Source organism: Struthio camelus, chromosome 9 (assembly GCF_040807025.1).
Source record: "Struthio camelus isolate bStrCam1 chromosome 9, bStrCam1.hap1, whole genome shotgun sequence".
NCBI classification, from domain to species: Eukaryota; Metazoa; Chordata; class Aves; order Struthioniformes; family Struthionidae; genus Struthio; species Struthio camelus.
In genome coordinates, this window is record NC_090950.1 from 31077201 (window position 1) to 31095156 (window position 17956).

Consider the following 17956-nt stretch of genomic DNA (forward strand, 5'->3'; position numbering starts at 1 on the left):
GGACAGAAGGCTGGATGTAATTTAAGAGTTAATAATTCTTCCAAGAAGATAACAGTATTTGCAAATTCTTTCTAGCCCAAAAGGGACGACAGGCACCCACCACATATATCTTCAATGCACAGTCCATCATGGTGCTGTTTTCAAATGCCTACACGCAAGGATAAGACTAAAGGAAATGTCAGCAACGATGACAGCAACTCAGGTGGATTTGCTGTAGTTGCTTCAAACACCTGACATAGAGCCTTTTATTGCAAAGTGGCCTACAAGTGGGGCAATGAAAATTTGAGCAACTAGTTAAGAATCAGCCAACAAAGCAACAGCTCAGGAAAGAATGCCAACTTTGCATAAGCATTTTCTAAGAGAGAAAAAATTACAGTCTGGCTCAAGCAGTTCATATAGGTAAAATAAGCAAACAGCAGAAGAGAACTGAGAGGCTTAGCCAAAAGCAAGCACTGTACTAAAAGGCAACATCCTGGAGGGAGTCACTGCTTAACGGCAGCTCCAAAAAAATGGTTCTAACACACTGACGTAAGAGAAGACTAAACAGGAAAGTGGCGTTCAAAGATCAATTTTGCTCCTATATTTAGCCTTAAAATTTCTGCTGTATATTAAAGAAGTATGATTCAAGTTAGCTCCCCTGAAACCAGCCCGTGGTTGTCGCTGCTTCAATGACAGATGTCTGAAATGGGAGCGTGGCATTTGCTGCTCATGACCTACTGCTGTACGGTATGGCGTTTGAACTAGCTCATGCCGAGAGGGTTCTGTGCTGACTTGCCTCTGGAATCATTATGCCTCCACCTGCCCTCTCATTCAGCAGAAAAACTCCATGAACATCTCCAGCTCTTTCTAGAAGGGGCTTTTTATACTAAGGAACTACAGCAGAGCACTTTGAAGAACAGTGAAAACAAGTGCACAAAAATTTGAGCCGCTTGATGGAGCCCAAGAAAGCTATGGTGCTTTTTACTAGAATTCGTCCTTATCTTACGTAGTATGCTTTCTGTAATAACATTCTTTCCAAAGTAAAGCCCCCTGCTCTGCTCTGTAAAGCTTCCTCTTGTGCATTTACTATTTGCTTGTGTTGTTTATGTCTTTTTTAACTGGAGCAACACTCATGGCTCATCCCAGGATAAGTTTAGGTACTATTTGATATGGCTGTTTCAGTGTCCAGCAAGCGCAGTTAGATTCCAGACTTGGAGACGCTCTGTGTAAAATGAAAACAAATAGCTGTGCTTGCATACCAGATGAAAGATTATTGTAAAATAGCCTACCAGCAGTCCCGCAGTCCACTTTTTTGGTTAATACCAGCTATTCCATTTTGAGTCTGAAAGGGCAGATAAGCTCCAGGATTAATGAGAATTTTTTGTACGTGCAACACAAATCTTCTCAGCAATCTTCTCAGCTTTATATATGATATTGTTTTTTATACTAGGGAGATAGGTTTACTAGGTATGAAAAAGCTGTCTCAGTTAACTCATTTTACGTAAATGAATATTTACAGGAAAATAAAGACTAAAAGATTACAAAAAGATTTCAGATCGATCCACATAATTACTTAAGAGACATTATCAAGATAACTTTATAATTAGACATTCTCTCATTGTTTAATCAGGTGCAAAATTTACAAACGATGACAATAAATTACCCTTTTGTAAATGTGAATTATTTGTAATGCATCTGTCTACCTATATATACATATATAAATGTCAGTGACCTGTAGAATGGTGGTTTTTGGCTGAAAAATTAAGTATTTAAAAATATTTCGAGGTTCAGTGATTAGCTTTTGTTTAGACTAACTTTCTAAACCACGACCTTTATGCCAGGCTGAGCGTGTAAAGGGTCTTTAAAACGGGGAGTACTTTACTTTCTGAGTATTTCCTATGAAAGGGAGCTTCCCAGACCACGTAGAGCTCTCACATTGGCACCTGCTACCTGGCCCAAGGAAAGGGGGCTGGAAATGAGAGGTTGCAGAGCAGTTGGTTTTGGGACAAGTAGAACACATTGCCCAAGGGACATAGGAAGCAGGGCATAAGTTAAGTTAGCTGGTTATATTAGCATCTGACAAGAGGGAGGCTTGTGCCTGACCTGGAATACTAAAGAATAGATTCCGTTTTGCACAGCGTAGAAGGCACAGCACAGAAGCCCAACCCATAGGGAAGGGACAACAGCAGCTAAAAGCCATTTCACACATACATCTTCTGCATTTTGTGCAGAGATCCAGATGACCACTGCCATAAGTCAGATTGGCCTCGCCATGTTACAGCTGCTCTGCAAGCCAGAATCTTCATAAAACTGAGCACGATGCCCATGTAGCATACCCTCTGTGCCAGAAGCTTTGAGAAGTCACAAAATCGGCTGCTTGCATCAACTGGAAATCTGTTTTGTGGAGAAAAATTCTTCCTTGCCAAACAGTAACTCCTTTCCAGCTCCTATATACTGCCAGGCAGACACAGCTCAGATCCTGCACAAATTATAACTATCTCAAGCTACTCTGACTTGTGCTGATCATCTTAACAACTTTATCTTCAGGTGCCAAGACCAAATAATTTAGAATCACTAGCAGTAACTTCAAGAGAGGTTAAACCAGCTCTCAGCGTCTTTCTTTTTTGCTGCTTGAAAGAACAAAAGTGGAGCAGAATCTTATTTCACATCTTTACATTTGCATTACTGTTATTTTCCAAGCTGAGAAATATGCAAAAATAGAAAAAAAGTACACAATTTGGTATCATATCATCATGGGAGATTTGAACATTACCGTACCAAGTGAATTTGCATAATATACATAATTTATTATGTTGTAGGCACCTATATTTAGTCAAACTGTATTCTTTTAGCAAGAGCTACTTTAGAATCAAAATATGTTTTGCTGTTTTTTTTTTTTTTTTGTTAAGACAGTCCAATGCCGCAAGATCAAGAATTCAGAAGGGAACTGGTCTGTTCTTCAAAACTAGTCTTCCAAGTGCTGGGAGATTAGCACTGCAGATCTGAGGTAAAATCAAACCAGTAAGAATATAACATGATAATTGTTCCACTGAGAGCTAAACAGATTAATTAGACTACAGTTAAACAAAACGCACTTGATTAATCTCTGATTATGTCTTCACTGAAGTCATACTATAAATTATTCTTCAGATGATACCAGACCAGAAACACATATCAAAGACTCCTGAAGGGTAGTATTCCTCTGAACATACATAATTTAATAAGAACGAAGCACGTCCTTATATTTCATACAAAGGTACACTGTACAAAAGCTATACACACCAGAATGTTGCGTTAGATCTGACAATGCAAGCAGTAATGTGATTTTAGAATAGATTTGGTTTTGACGGAAGATTCTCCAAGGAACACTAACTCGGTGATTCTTAGCTATTTTCAAACGGTTACTCATAAAATGACAAGATATTGCTCAGTCCCTTGTCTCTGTCAATCTTTTTCCAATAATGTAGAGGGAAGGTCAAAAAAGAGATGACTTCATTAAAGGTCACTGTTCAACACTGAGTCAGTTTTGGTCACAAAAGAATGTGCTGGCTTTCCAATTCCATCTTTCCCAAACCACACGCTACGTAATCAGTCAGTGCTATGCGTGGTGACAGCAGGAGGTAGCAGAGGTAGGATGAGCTTGAGTTAGAAAAGACAGGAAAAAGGTAGCTACGAAAAAAGTTGTGATGGAGCAAAATATTTTTTCTTTCCTCTTCACAGACTTCTTCTGGATTGGGTCTTAGATACTATATATACATATATATGTATGTATATTTACTTTTTTTACTTTCATAACCTGACTATTTATAATCTCACGATACCGTGAGGAGTTTAACACTCTAGTACCTTGTCCAGTTTCACTATTAATAACCATGTCATTAGTATAATAATGTCGTTCCGCAGAACCAGGGCCTCCATTCTCCTTTAAGACACTGATTCACAAAGGAAACTTTTTAGAGCCACAAAATTTCAAAAAACATTCTGCAGAGATGCTTCTCAAGGACATCAAGCTCTCTCTTCTCAATGGAAGTGACATTACAACCAACCAGCAAGTTATTGGTAGATCTGGAAAATATCTGTCACCTTTTAATTCTGAGAGCAACGACTTCATTCTATAGTGTAACGGTAACTTCTCAATGTTTCTGTTTATATTTTTAGATAAAGTTGCAAAGCTATTGCACTCGTTACAATTCTCATCTTTTTCTTCTTTCAGTACATAATTTCCCCAGAAGGAGCTCAATTTTAAAGGTATTAACTGCATCAGCCATTCACAGCCATTCACAGATTCGTAGTACTGCATCCTGATTTTTCACATCTTTTGCAATGGTTATTAGTTAAATCTTTGTTATTTTTAGGTCTCTCTTTCTGGATTTCGTACCCTTAGCATGTAAAAAGCTGTGGTTCAGCAAAAAGTACTAGAGCACAGTTGCCAGTGAAATACTATTTCCATTATGTGATCAACTACGTGATTACAACAGGTATGTTCATCTAGGGCAATTTCAAAGATGACAGTCACTAAAAAAGATGAAGGGTTTTAAGTATTCTAGTGAAACATACAACACAATCCTTAATCACAAAAGGAAGCAGCTTTAAAATATTCTTGAAAATTAAAGCACAAGCAGGGCGTTTCCCTTCAGTTAATTAAAACGGTTCAGGTGTAAACAGGAGGTTATACAAGAAACTCATAGTAACAAAAGCTACAGCAAAAATTAGAGATTTCCAATTTGGTAAAGAAAAATATTTTACTTACTGATTATTTCCTGAAACAGTAAGTGCAGAAGCTACTGTCCCTGCTAAGAGTGATGAGAAACTATTTGGTGATTTTCTTTAACTGAATTAAAACTGAGGAAGCTGATACAATTTCTTGTTTCTAAGACGTCATGCATTGCTACTTTTTACATATTTTAATTTTTCTTGTCTCTTTATTAAAGACTTCTCTTTGGAAGTGACACCATCAATTTGAAAGTATATTACTTTTGAAAAAGTGAGGTATGATACTGCGATGGTTTTACTGCTGTAACATCCTGTCTTCCTAAGGCAATTGTGCTGTGGTAACAACCAAAATCTAGCTAAATAAGTGTTCTTTTTTCTTTTCTTTTTTCCTAATTAGTATTCTAAAACACCATCAAACTGACAAATTACTTTTTTGTTGTTGTTCGATTTAAATAGCAATGTCAGGGAAAAAGTCTTTCTTGTAAGTTCCGACTGCAATGTGTAGCGGTAGCTGTACCTAAGTCAGCTTTGAACAGGTTAGTTTACGTACTGGTAGAGAGCTAGCTATGGCTATATGGAATGCCACCTGGACTAATTAACCCTGACTAATTCACCCTACCCGCACTGTCGTGCCACTGCCGCTACATTCATGCAATCAACATGGCTGTGGTGACTCGAATTCTATCACTTTCAGGCTCGATTACAACTCTATCTAGGAACGGCGTCCCATGCTCTGAAAAATCTCCCCGACATAAAATATACGGTAGCCTGGGAGATCATCATCGTCATGTTTTCTTGAGCATAAAACTAAAATTAAGTTCTCTCTTCTGATATTCATAAATCTCCAAGTGTCTTAACTATACCTACTTGAAAGATTGCACCTTCCATCATGGCTTTTACTTTTCTCAACAAGTATGTTTAAGGAAAATCATAAGGCCACTGATGAAATGAGAGGCTCATCAACATATAAGACTTTAACAAAGAAGAAACCAGGCTTAATTCTACAAGCGTTACGACTGAATACAACTACACACGTGACCAGGACAGTATAACATCCAGTGAGCACTTCTACTTATCTGTAGAGGCATTCTTTTCTCGATCAAGTTAGAGAAGTAGAAGTTACCATCCCCTCTGCTCAGCACGTGCATGCTTTTTTGAATGTTCCTTATCTCTTTTCAATCAAAATGAACAAGGTTAGCTTAGACAGTTTGGACAGAACTTTTTTTCCAATATTCTGGAAGACTGGACACGGTACCACTACGAGCATTTTTTCCCTCAAAAATTACCATCGAGTCCAAACGTCACAGGCATTAACAAGTAAGCCTCGCGAAGAAAAACCACTGGATATTTTGTGAAGAAAATGTGTGGGTTTTTTTTTCTGGTAATCACTGAGTTGTCTACATTGCTAGAAATTCTCTGTATTCTAATCAGCTGCATCACAGAACAGCTAAAGAAGTGAGGAGTTTTCTTTTGTATTTCTGGGAGAGTCACTGTCAACAGGCAATAGCTTATCAGATTGGCATTCCCAAGAAAAAACTTTTTTGATAGCTAGGATTTACTAAAATGAAGGCAGGGACATACTCCAAGCTCCACATTTTTGGTGTAATCAAAATGCCCCGGACTATACTCAAGCAAAGCACCACTGTGGAATTTTCATAATATCATTCCCTTTGCTGGGGTGTTCAACGCAAATTCAGGAACCACCTCCTCCAGCTCACCACAGTTTGCATAACAGATGGGTAATACTTGTCACAAAGCACCCTGGAAGGAAGCAGGGAGTTAACAAAGGTGCCTAACACTGATAATTATACTTAAACGTGAGAAGCCTATCTGCTGAATGCTCACAATTAGTTTGGGAACGCGGTCCACCTACAGCCCTTGAGAATGAATTACAGTAATTGCTACTGGCCAAAATCTACCGCCACAGAGGCTGACTGTCATCATCAAACTAGTGAGACATGGGCCTACCTGAGGTAGCAGAGTCCAAAAGACAACAGCAACCTATTTCTGGCTCACTGCAGCCTATCTTCATCATCGTGCTAAGAGGCCAGGAAAGATCCATGATCTTACTGAAAAAGTCTTCTGCTCCCAACGCTGTTCATCCCTTATCTGTCAGAATTACTGCCACTAAATCTCGCTTGGGGGCTTGGTGTACAGCGGCTGAGCAGCGTAAATGAGAATACTGGCAAGTAAAGCTGAACTGCAGCACTCCCGCAGACAGATCTGCATACGGGTGGTGCTGATTCCTTAAGAGAGCTTACCCCGTCTCTCAGGAGGCTGCCGAGATACCTGCTGCCGCTTCCCGCGCGCTACTTCTTCCTCTTTCCAAAACCAGTCGCCTGAGCGCCAAAGTCTAGGAAAAGTACAGCGGGTTGGATTACGGTCTGGACGGCGTCAAACCGAGGCCACCTCGACAGCCCCAGTGCCTCGCTCCCTCCCGATTTCATTATTTCGTGAAGCTTCGCTGGTTGGCACCGTCCCGCTCCCCGCTAGGGGCCCGGAGTGGGGGGGGGGTGGCCCGCCGCCCCTCTCTCCTCGCTGCCCCGCGTTCGCCGCGCAAACCCTCCCCGCCGGCGCTGACACACACCCACGGGCCCATCCCGCGGCCACGTTTGGGGCAGTTTTGGAGAAACGTGTTGTGCTTGGTTTTGTTTATAAACCGGCGGCGAGTGGCAGCGCCTCCCGCGGGGGGACGTTCCTGAGGGCGCCGGGGGCGCCCCTTGGGGGTCAGCGAACACGAAGTGGAGCGGGGCGAAGGATGATGGCGTTGCTGACTTTCAGCTGGGTGAACGCAGCAGCAACCGCCGGGGTGGGGAGAGGACGAGTGGTGAAGGGAGGGAAGGCATCTAGGCCCGGCCCGGCCCGGCCCCCCCCGCCGCTTGTCGTCCCCCCCCCCCGCGGCGCGCACCGGCCACCCAAAATGGCCGCCGCGCCTGAGGGAAGCGGCCGAACCTCCTCGAAGGGCCGGCGCCCCGCCCCCTTCCCCCCCTCCCTCCTCCCTCGCGCACCGTCAGCGCGCGCGTCACGCCGCCGCGCGGCTCCCACCCTCCGCCTCGCTGCTCCTATTCGCCGCCGGCCTCGGGCGCCGCGGCCAATCAGCGAGCGCGGCCGGCCGGCCCAGATCGAGGCTGCCCCTCTTTTCCTCCCTCCCCTTTTCCCTCCCTCCCTCTCTCCCTCCCTCCCTCCTCTCCTTCCCCTCCCCCGCTCGGCTCCGTCCCTCGCTACCGGCACGTTCCGCCGCCCAGGCAGCCGGGCCCGCGGGCAGCGGCCGCCCCGGCAGCGCGGCGCGGCTCGGGCCGCGGCTCCAGCGGCGGCAAGGGGGACCCCGGCGGGCAGGGGCGCGGGCCCGCGAAGAGGAGGAGGAGGAAGAAGAAGAGAAGGCGGCGGCGGCGGAGGAGAAGGAGGAGGAGGAGGAGGCCGCCGCGCGCTCTCCCTCCCTCCCTCCCTCCCACCTTCCCCCCGCCATGGCCGACAACGAGAAACTGGACAACCAGCGGCTGAAGAACTTCAAGAACAAAGGCCGCGACCTGGAGGTAACCGCCGCCCTGTGGCGTCTTTCCTTAATCCGCCGGCCGGGGCCCCCGCGGCCTGCGCGGAAAGAGGCGGCAGCGCCTCCCCCCTTCCTCTCCCCTCCCCCCCGCCCGGCGGCGGAGGGGGGGGGGGTGAGGCCGCGCTGTGGGGCCGGGCGCGGCCGTTGGGCTCCGCGCGCGGGCGGCCACCGCCGCCGTCTCGCCACGCGCGTGAGGCTCCCTCACGCGTGAGGGGGAGGGGGCGGCGCTGGCGGCTCCGCCGGGCCCTGCTCTCCCTGCCTCTTCCCCCCCCCCCCCCCCCGCGGCCGCCTTGCCCTCGCGCCCCGGGCGCTTATCGGGCCCGCCTGGGCGTCGTAGCTAAAACCGCCCTTCGTTAAGGTGCTTCCGCGCGGCCGTGCTCGTCTGCCGCAATGGAAGTAGCGCGTTCGTACCTTTAATTTCCTCCCGAACGCTTAATAACTACTCTTTTTGCGCTGAGCAGCCCCGAAAAGCCTGAGTCAGGGATTAAGGCCCAGTTGTGCTGTTTGTCTCCAAGATACTCGAGTATTAATCCGTGACGTTAAGCGTAGGCAATAACTGTTCGCTTAAACGCACTTTTGGAAAAGGGGGCGAATCTTAGTATTTTAGTGTTAAATTCGCTGAGCCGTGGAAACAGTCGTGGCTTGTAGTATTCAGCCTCTAAACTTTTTGGAGGCCGGATTGCCATGTATGCTATTTGCTTCAGCTGTAAAGCTGCTTCGTCAACACAGCAGAAGAGGTAATTATTTTAGGGTTTCCCTAGTAAGTATTCTAATACTAAAATTATATATCGAGCCTCACCCGTAAATGCTTGCCAGCAGTGCTGACTGGGGAGCCTGTGTATGGTAATATTCATAGCGTGGGGGTTATGTCTGATGAAGAAATGGGCTTTGGATATTTCCATTTTGTATCTGCCTCAATATGTGTCCCTGTGAATAGCATAGTATAAGATCCTAGTCTTCCTATGAAATCGCCACACAGATGATTTTACCTTTTTTTTTTTTTTTTCGAAAGTAAAGGATGCGTTTACTTAGCTGTCTATCATTCAGGGAGAATATCAGCCATGTTTCTTCCTGGGCATTTGGCTAATCTAGAAGCCAATATCTTGGTGGTTTGGGAGGTTTTTTTGTTTGTTTTTTTTTGTTTGTTTCGAAACAGTATAGACAAATGAATATCCAAGGCAACTCCTTACCAAGAAACAATTGTGCTGGTATAGCAGTTTATTCTTCAGTTTGACAATGCCAAATGTTAAAATAGCTGTAAAGGGCAATAGTTAATGCAATGATTACGCTGTTGTTTAGTAGAGTTGTTACCTTTGTTAGTGAGAACTTGCCTTAGATGTTGATTTGTTTTTGTCTTAAGTTGTATAGTTGTCTTTGAACGGATAACTGAACAGGAAGAGACTGTTTAGGAAAGTGTGCAGTAAAGTATATGCTGACATACTAAAAATGAACCTTATGGAAAAGTATAGATTGGAGTGTGTCCGCCTTATTTCTCTTCTGGTGCCTACATACTTGGTTTTAAGGTAAGTCAGCTGAAGTAGGGAAGGCTTAACATGAACGCATGCAGAAATAAGAGCCCTGTGTGTGTGTATCGGGAAGCAGGTAATCTCTCAAGTATTTTTTGAATTCGCTGATGCATTTAAGCGGCCTTCTGTAGTGAAAAAACACTGTTGGGCACTGTTAAATTTTAGATACTGACATCTATCCAACAAATCTTGGAACATATGCTTGGTACCTAAAATAACTACCATGGACAGTTATTTTTCATACAATAGCTCAGGCTTATGGCTATCATTCTTATTTGTTAACTGCTTACACACCACGTTTTTCATCTGAGCATGAGATGTTGGTAGGGCTTGCTTGTAGTCAGGCATCCTATGGCAGCAACAGTTACTAGTGAGTGTTCAGTCTGTTCATAATACAGGTATATTTCTGTGTTGCTTTTGGCAGAAAGCTGTCTATTTATTTCACGTAGGAAGCCAACGTTTGATCTTTCTCTTTCCCTTGTCCTGCCTCCTTCACTCCTCCCCCACTTTACCTTTGCTGAAGTTGCATCTTTTGCCATTAGTTTCTTTTATTCAAAACGGGTGATCCTTTTTTCTTTCCTGTGACGGTTGGCCTCCATACACCATCTTACAAATCTTAAATCACTCTAGAATTAGTTTTGGTGAATGCCAAACTAATGAATTCTTCTGGGGACAATGGAGGTTTATCATGTTGCAGATTATAAACTCTTTAAAAATGGTTCACGTTCCTACATGTTTCTCAGCTCCATTGGCAATTAATTTAATAGTAGCTGCTCTCACATTGTACTCAACTTTCAGGTCTTTTCACCTGGTAGGGGGTTATTTGTCTATTTTTCAGAAAACAGAATTTTTAGCTTTTACCTTTAAAAATGCTAAGCATATGCTTAGCTCTTTGCCTATGTAAATATAAATTAAAGCTGACTTTCACTTTCCAGTTCATATCAATGTGCTTCTACAAATGTAAAGCCTGGTCTTAAAACAAACCCACGCTATTTTGCAAAATACGGGCTTAATGGAAGTTATTCGTGCACTTAAGCATGGGATAAACATGCATGCAAGGACCTGTTATGTTGTAAACAATTGCTGCTGTATGTTTGAAGATGACATTGATGACTAGGCTGGGAATAAAGAAATACCAGAAATACAGAATGCTTCCTTGTCCTTTTTTTGTTATTTATAGGATTGATCACATAAATATTGAGCGATACAGACTCTTTAACAGCTGAAGAGTTAGTGGCATGAGAGAGCTAATCTGCAGCCAATACTAAAGCAGTATCTGTTTGCAGTGTTTAAGGTTTCTAGTGTAGTACATGCAGTATGCTGTTAGGCTTTTAAGATTTAGGAATTGCTAAAATCGGAGCTGTGGGAAACAAAAAACTTAGAATTCTTGTAACCCAAAAAGGAGATAGACTTAAACTGTCCAAACTGTCATGCTCATTAATTCCAAGAACAAAATTATACTTCAACAATGTTTATCTGTAGTCTTGCACACGGTTATGTAAGTGCTTGTCCATTAGGAAAGCTAGGTAAAATAACTTCTACTCTTTTCATCTTGCCTTTTCAACCGGAAACGGGTTTTCCTGTTTGAACCTAGATCCTCTTGGTCCTCCTAGTAACAGGAGGAGTGTCCAGTAGATCTCTCTATTTGAGAGACAGGATAAAACAATGATAATGTAAGGCAGGGTACTCCAAAACAATTGGGGCAGCCGTTGAATCTAGACATTTTAAGATCAGCACAGCTCAATAACTGTGTCAAGTTAAGATTGTCAAGAGTTGCCGATGGAGTTCACTGGACTTGTAATACTAACAAAATATTTGGAAACACCAAGTAAGCTTCAGAGGATTGAAAGAAAGTTGATTTTGTGACTTATTGGCTATCACAGTTAATTAGAAGCTTTTCAGCCTTCCCATTTACAAAATAAGAAGTTTGTTTGGGATTCAAATAAGAAGGAATGGAAGGAGGGCAGTAACTTCACTCACAGTGAGATAGTTTAAAAATAGGTTCCGTTAAATTGACTTGTCGTTCTTTATTGAAACTCATGCATTTAGTGGTGTAAAAAATCATGTTGATATATTTGTTTGCATATTTGGAGTGCACAGCTTCTCCAGGAAGAAACTAGAATGTCGGCATGTGGAATGTCTTACTGACTTTTGTAACTGAGAGTCCCCGTTATAATTTTAAAGGAGAAATAGTTGCTGAGATGTGTTTTCTAGTAGTATCTTGTAAAGATTGTGTTGGCTTTAAAACTGTGTAGCATTTTTATGAGTGATCTTGAGGATAAACTTTATTGTTCCAGTTTGCAAATGAACCAGAGCTAGTCTAGGAGAGGACCAATGGATAGAGGAGGGACTGAATCACCTGATTAAACTGAATGTGAAGAGAATACATTTTTATCAAATCCAAATTTGAACTTGCACATGTGTCTGTGGAGGTCTTTTCTTGTTTTTCCTGTGAAGCACAAGAAAATTTGTTAGTCACTGCATTGTGTGTTCTGGGTTATAGACTAGTTTGAGGAAACTGTGATCTGCAGGTCACAGAGTGTTTTGTGAGTAGATAGTAATGGGTAAGCAGTTGGTGCACAGGGCCCTAGTCAGTGGTGTTTTCGACAAAAAATTGGACGTGTCATACAGCCCCTAAGAGTTTTTGAGGTAACTAGTGGTCAGTTATTCCCCATGCTATTTCTTGTTTGTATTTCGAATCGCCGATCAGAGTAGCAGTTGCCAAGGAAGGAGAAGATGGGTCGAGCAGCTCTGTTTTAGAGCTATTGTCTTTTGCAACAGAAACGGCATGCTTTGGCAAACCGTTCGCTAGAACGGGAGGCATAAGTGGAGTTCTAACGTTGTTTGTATGCTGGCAGGCCTTGCTATTGTAGATGCAAAAACAGAGCTCTGAGTGAAATAAGTTATAATAGCAAGAAACTCACCAAGGACAGGTTATATATGTGATGGGAGATCTTGAGAAGCAGTGATTCAAGGAAAGAACTTGAAGAGGGCTCATGATGTGTCAGATGAGCACGAGCTCGAGGCATATGCTAGTATATGTAGAAAGGGCTAATACATGGGAGCAGTTCCTGAGTGTGGAGTATAGAGTATTTCCTCTATTTGGTATTGTTGTGGAACATACTAGAGTGGTATCAGGATCCTGCTGCCATCAGCTAACGAAACATTGTAATGATAAGCCAGAGGGATCAGGAATGATTCATGGCTTCCTTGATAAAACTTGAGCTGTGTTTCCTTGAAAAAAGGAGGATGGAGGGCTGGCAATCATAGGCTGAGAGAAATAAGTTTAATAATTTGATTTCCAGTGTAGCAAGTGAAGAACAAGATCCAGTGACTGAAAGCCAGATGAAGCCGTACTAAAAAGTGATATGTTTTTAAATTGGAGCATTTTTCAAGGACCGTTCTGGATTCTCTGTTTCTAGGAACTTTAAATTGAGGTTGGCTTCCTGCAGTTGTATTAGTGCAGGCTGAGAACAGATTCAGGGAAGTCTGACGGTCAAGCTGGATCTTGTGCAAGACAGAAGGTAATGCTGGAGAATCTAGCCTTATTATGCCATCCGCCAAGAAACCGTTAGGTCTAGAGTTCTGCCCTTTGGACGCTTTTCCAAACAACCCACGAGTTAGCTCTTGAGTTTGTTGCTGTCACTCTAGTTTCTTCAAAACTGTCTCTTCTCTTTCCAGACTGGGGTGAAAATGCTGTGAAACTTCTTGACAGAGCTGATTTCAGTTCTTCCTGTTTTGTTCATATCCTATTCTTAGGAGGAAGGGCAGAAATAGTTAACCAGCTTGTCAACCAAGTACTGTACGTACAGAAAATTATTTTAAAGGAGCCCTATTCTGGTAAATTGTTCTCACCAGTGACTTCAGTGGCTGCTCCTCTTTCAGGTGGAGGCTATTATGAGTCTAAGGTGCTCAGGTCTGCTTCAGAGGCAGGCAGGAGTCAGAACCAAGGGACTGTCAGTCTTTCTGCTGGAATGAGAAGCACGCTCTTCCTCCAGACAGAGCTGATGTAGTTTCGGGAGTTTGTTTTAAAGCCTAGTTGACTGTGTATGTGCTTTTTCTTCAAATAACAAAGCTTTCAAATGACGTGTCTGAGCATTTTTTTCAGTCTTTTTCCTACTCTTCTCTTCCCCATCTCTCTCTCACGCGTGCATGCATACGTGCTTGTCCTTTTGAAGGTACGTTACCACTTGAGTCAGAACACGTTCCCTTTTGGGCTCAGTAATAACTTTAACTACGTTATCTTTGAATACCTGTTATGGTTTAATGTCACTTTGCAGTTGGTGCCCCAACAATCCAGTCTTCTACACCTTGAAACCATACATTGGATCTCACTCTGTTAGCTACGCTTTACTGTAAGCAGTGGTGCTATCATTGAAGTCTGGGAAGAAAAGCATCTCTTGCAGTGCAGTTTTTCTCTAGGTGTGCTGCTTGCATTAGTTTGTAGCAACTGTTGTGGGTTGGGAAGGGGTTAATTTACAGTCCTGTGAGATGATAGGGAGCTTTGTATTCTATAATCTTTTAATGAGAGAAAGATTTTCCTCATCTCTATTTCTACTTGCATGTATCAGGTTCATAGATTTGGGAGAAACTGCAGTGAACATCGTATTGCAGGCTGAGAGCAAGAGCATCTAGCAGTTCTGTCAGTTGTGAAGTTGCACAATCTTTCTGAAGTGCATGTATGGTAGGTGGTATCCAGTAACGCGCTTGACATTAGCTTCTCTGGAGAGGCACCAGCACTTCAAGCACAGGTAAATGACTGAGTGCTTCTTGCCTTCGGCTCTGCTCTTCAGAGTTAGCCGTCCATCATTCATGTGGAATACATGTCTTGGCTGAACGATGCTGGGGTACAGTTTTCTGGGCTCAAATTATGTTTTGCTGACTCCTGCAGTTGGTAGCATCCTGCAGTGTGTGCAACTGCTGGCAAAGGACTTGGCTCCCCAGCATCGAAGTGATGCACATATTTGAAAGCTGAAGCATGAACTGCCAGATGACTGTGCTAGTGTTCTGTATTGGTATGTTGTTTAACAAATACCTATGTAGGAAGGTAGTTCCTAGAGAAATTTTTCTGCTTTCAACTTTTCTCCATTTTGTGTCAGCAAACACTTGAGCTGGAGCTATTACAAAACATTAAAACTTCTAAATAAAGCTTATGCATTTATAAAGCAGATATCATTAGTTCAAAGAATACCTATTAGGGAAGAACAGTGCTGTTAAAGGTTTGTTAAGTCTATGTTTTGCTATTTAGAGATTACGTTATTTTGAGATTTTTCACTATCATTTCAAGAGTTCTGAGAAATATTTGAAAAGCCTGGAGAGCAAGTCCATGATACTGAAGTTTAAAAAAAAAAAAAAAAAAGTTCTTGGCATACTAGTGGTGTTAAGTGTTATGGTTGACCTCATGTGGTAGATATGACTTTTAAAATGAAAGCTATGAATCAAAGCTGCACCGGCCTCTTATTCTAGTACCTTTGATCTATTATTAGTTTTAATTTTGATTGACCTGTGTTTGAATTAACATGCTTTAAAAACGCATTTACTGGCTGCTTGCTTTGGTGCTTTTCACTGTGGGACAGTTTGTACTTGCATGCTGTGACTCTTATCTAGTTGTTACGGGTGCTTCATCTGCATTGGATATGCTCATGTGCTTTATCTCTTATATACTGGGGAGCTATCATAGTGTGGGTGGCTTTTTCTCTTCCTCTGTTTTTCTCGTAGTGAACTGCATTTGGTCCTCGGGCAATGAAAGATTGTACCTCCAAGGCAGTGGAGAGCCATTCTTTCTTCCACTCACCTCTGTTCCTGTTCCCTTATTTTTCTTGTAGTGTATTCCTTTGAGAAGGAAAACTGTCTTGCTCAGAGCTGGAAAAAATACTGATTTTAATGACATGCATGTTCATTTAATAATAAAAAACCCCTTGCTTCTCAAAGTCAAACTTTTAATCCTTATCTTAAGAACTGCTGCTTATTGCTGTACAGAAGCTCTCTTAGCTCTCTCTTTTTCTCGTTTTCTGTTCTAATGGGATCTCTTATGCTCTGGAATTTCAAACTGTCTGGGCATTGAACATTTTATTAGGTCACAATAAAATACAGTTGGTTTTGATTTTACTATTCTGATTCGCTGTAGAGTTTGAAGCGTAGAAGAAAATTATTAGAGACTTTTTTCTGTTTACTTTGCACCGACACAAGCAATAGTAAACCATTTTCTGTACATTCACAATTGTGTTTTTTTGAACAATCTAAATTGGAGTCTGTACAGAAAATAGCCAAGAATGAATGTGTTCTTATAATGCTAAGTGTTTCATGTGATAGTCGTTTATGAATATTATTTGTGTAACTCAGCTTTGCTTATACGCAAGCTCAATGAGGAGACTTAGTCATTACGCAAGGTACAAAGTCACTAGTGTTTTACACAGTAACAGAAGAACGTGCGCATCAGAAACATGTGAAACTTGTTACGTTTATTGTGGTTATGGGCAGAAAAAAATTCACATCACTTAGGGATGGAGAAGTACACTTGTGCAATGCTTGCATGAGAAGCCAGGCCTAATCCAGTAGACATCATCTGAAGAGATCACTGTGTCTAGATATATTTATTTTGAAGAGTTGCATTGCTCTTTTTACTTTTAGTAGTTATATAAAATATATATCAAGGGTTGCCTGCACAATCTGAACTTCTGCCTCTGTTTTTCCGTGTAACTGTGTGATGTCTTCCTCACTGACTACTACCTGTTAGTAATGGATTGTGCTCCTTGCATGTTGTCTGATCAGCGAGTCTGGTACTGCCATATAGCAGTGGTGACCAGGTGTCTCTGCCTGTGCAATCACCTGTTTTTCAGGCTGCTCTCAGGTGTTAGTTCTTAATCTTGTGTGTAAATGAGGCAGTTGAGCCAGGCCTTATGCTTCCTAGTTTACCGGGTATGCGTTTATCTGGAGGGAAGTCAGCACTTTTTGTTCTGACTTTCTTCTTAAATAAAGTGGCAGTTTTGGCTGTGTCTGTGTTTTGGCCTTAGGCTCTGTATGGGTGTATCTCATGTCCAGGCCTGGTTCTGGGGGAATAGTGGTGCTAGATTTGGAAGCGGTGGCGGTAGCTCATCATTGAACTTGACTGGTAGTAATTTAAGTATCTTCAGGTGTTAGGTAGTTTTGAGGAGCATGGTCTTGTAGATCTGGGTATTTTTTACTAGGTGAATATTCAGTTTTCTGTGCTTTACCAATAGTATGATATTTCTGTCAAAATACTGTAACTTGAAAGGAGATGTTAAAAAACTTGAATCAAGGGCAGGCTGTAAACGATGGACAAACTGTGAAATAGTAATTTCTCAGGTGCTTCCGATATTATAAATACCACAGCAAACAGATAACATGTTTTTGGGACTATTATGCTTCATATACAACTCTCTCATCATGATCCTGTGCTAAAGTATACTTTCTTCTCTGGTTCAGTATACTGTCTTATTTTTCATTTTCAGTGTAAAGGCCTAGGAGATTCTGTTTAACTATAAGATAAGTCGAAACTAATTTTGCTTAGTAAATCCAGTGTATATAAGTATTGTTTAAAGTGCATAAACTTAAAATGAGTTGTGCAAAAACTATTTTTTTAATTACTTGGTCTAGATTCAGCGTATAACGTACTTTCTTTGATCTTGATTCCTTTCAGACTATGAGAAGACAAAGGAATGAAGTTGTTGTGGAGTTGAGAAAGGTGAGATGAACTGGTATTATTCTTACCAAATGGGATTTGGCTGTTTTGGTGTTTCAGTAAAAGCTTATATTTAAAGCTTTTAAAAAAAAAAAAAAAAAAAAAGCTGTTATGTGTTCTTCTGCAGGCCACTGAGAACACCACTGTTAAACTCTTTTTTTTATAAATTCCATGTAGGTGCTTTTGATTTAGAAGCAACTTCTAAAGTTGCTATACCTGGTACTAAAAACTTCATATTTCATATAATTTGTTTTCTGAAAATTACAAATTTTTTTTTGTAATTCACTAAGGGGAATAATTTTTGCTTCTGCAGCTAGGTTCTTAAGGTAAGCCTTTTAAAGGTTTAAACTTGTTTTCCTTTGAAAATGAAGAATTCCTGCTAATCTGGAGACAGAAAGATATTCCCTTGCCCAAAGTGATAGTCCAAAACGCAGGCGCAAGTAAAGCAATGCAGAGGATATGTGCAAAGATAAAACTGCCTACAAC

The 17956-nt window shown here is 41.9% G+C and overlaps 2 protein-coding genes across 13 annotated transcripts in view; one reads left to right on the forward strand and one right to left on the reverse strand.

The window, feature by feature from the left end:
• Window positions 1-7650, reverse strand: part of B3GALNT1 (beta-1,3-N-acetylgalactosaminyltransferase 1 (Globoside blood group)) — a 41347-nt gene extending 33697 nt beyond the window's left edge. For 8 of the 11 annotated variants that reach the window (XR_011142832.1, XR_011142831.1, XR_011142830.1 and 5 more), the window contains exons 1-2: window positions 7280-7650; window positions 6954-7045 (exon numbers count right to left, since the gene is read on the reverse strand). The gene's annotated coding sequence lies outside the window, so the exon portion shown is untranslated. Of the gene's footprint in view, window positions 1-6953 lie in introns of all 11 variants that reach the window. The other 3 variants (XM_068954336.1, XM_068954332.1, XR_011142833.1) reach the window with 2 other exon arrangements.
• A 294-nt stretch (window positions 7651-7944) lies between these two features.
• KPNA4 (karyopherin subunit alpha 4) overlaps window positions 7945-17956 on the forward strand; it is a 30727-nt gene continuing 20715 nt past the window's right edge. Inside the window, exons 1-2 of one of the 2 annotated variants that reach the window (XM_068954322.1) lie at window positions 7945-8225; window positions 17429-17473. In XM_068954322.1, coding sequence (XP_068810423.1) covers window positions 8157-8225; window positions 17429-17473 — 114 coding nt within the window. In that variant the 5' untranslated portion in view covers window positions 7945-8156. Of the gene's footprint in view, window positions 8226-8352; window positions 8980-17428; window positions 17474-17956 lie in introns of those variants that run through there. The other variant, XM_068954323.1, reaches the window with a different exon arrangement.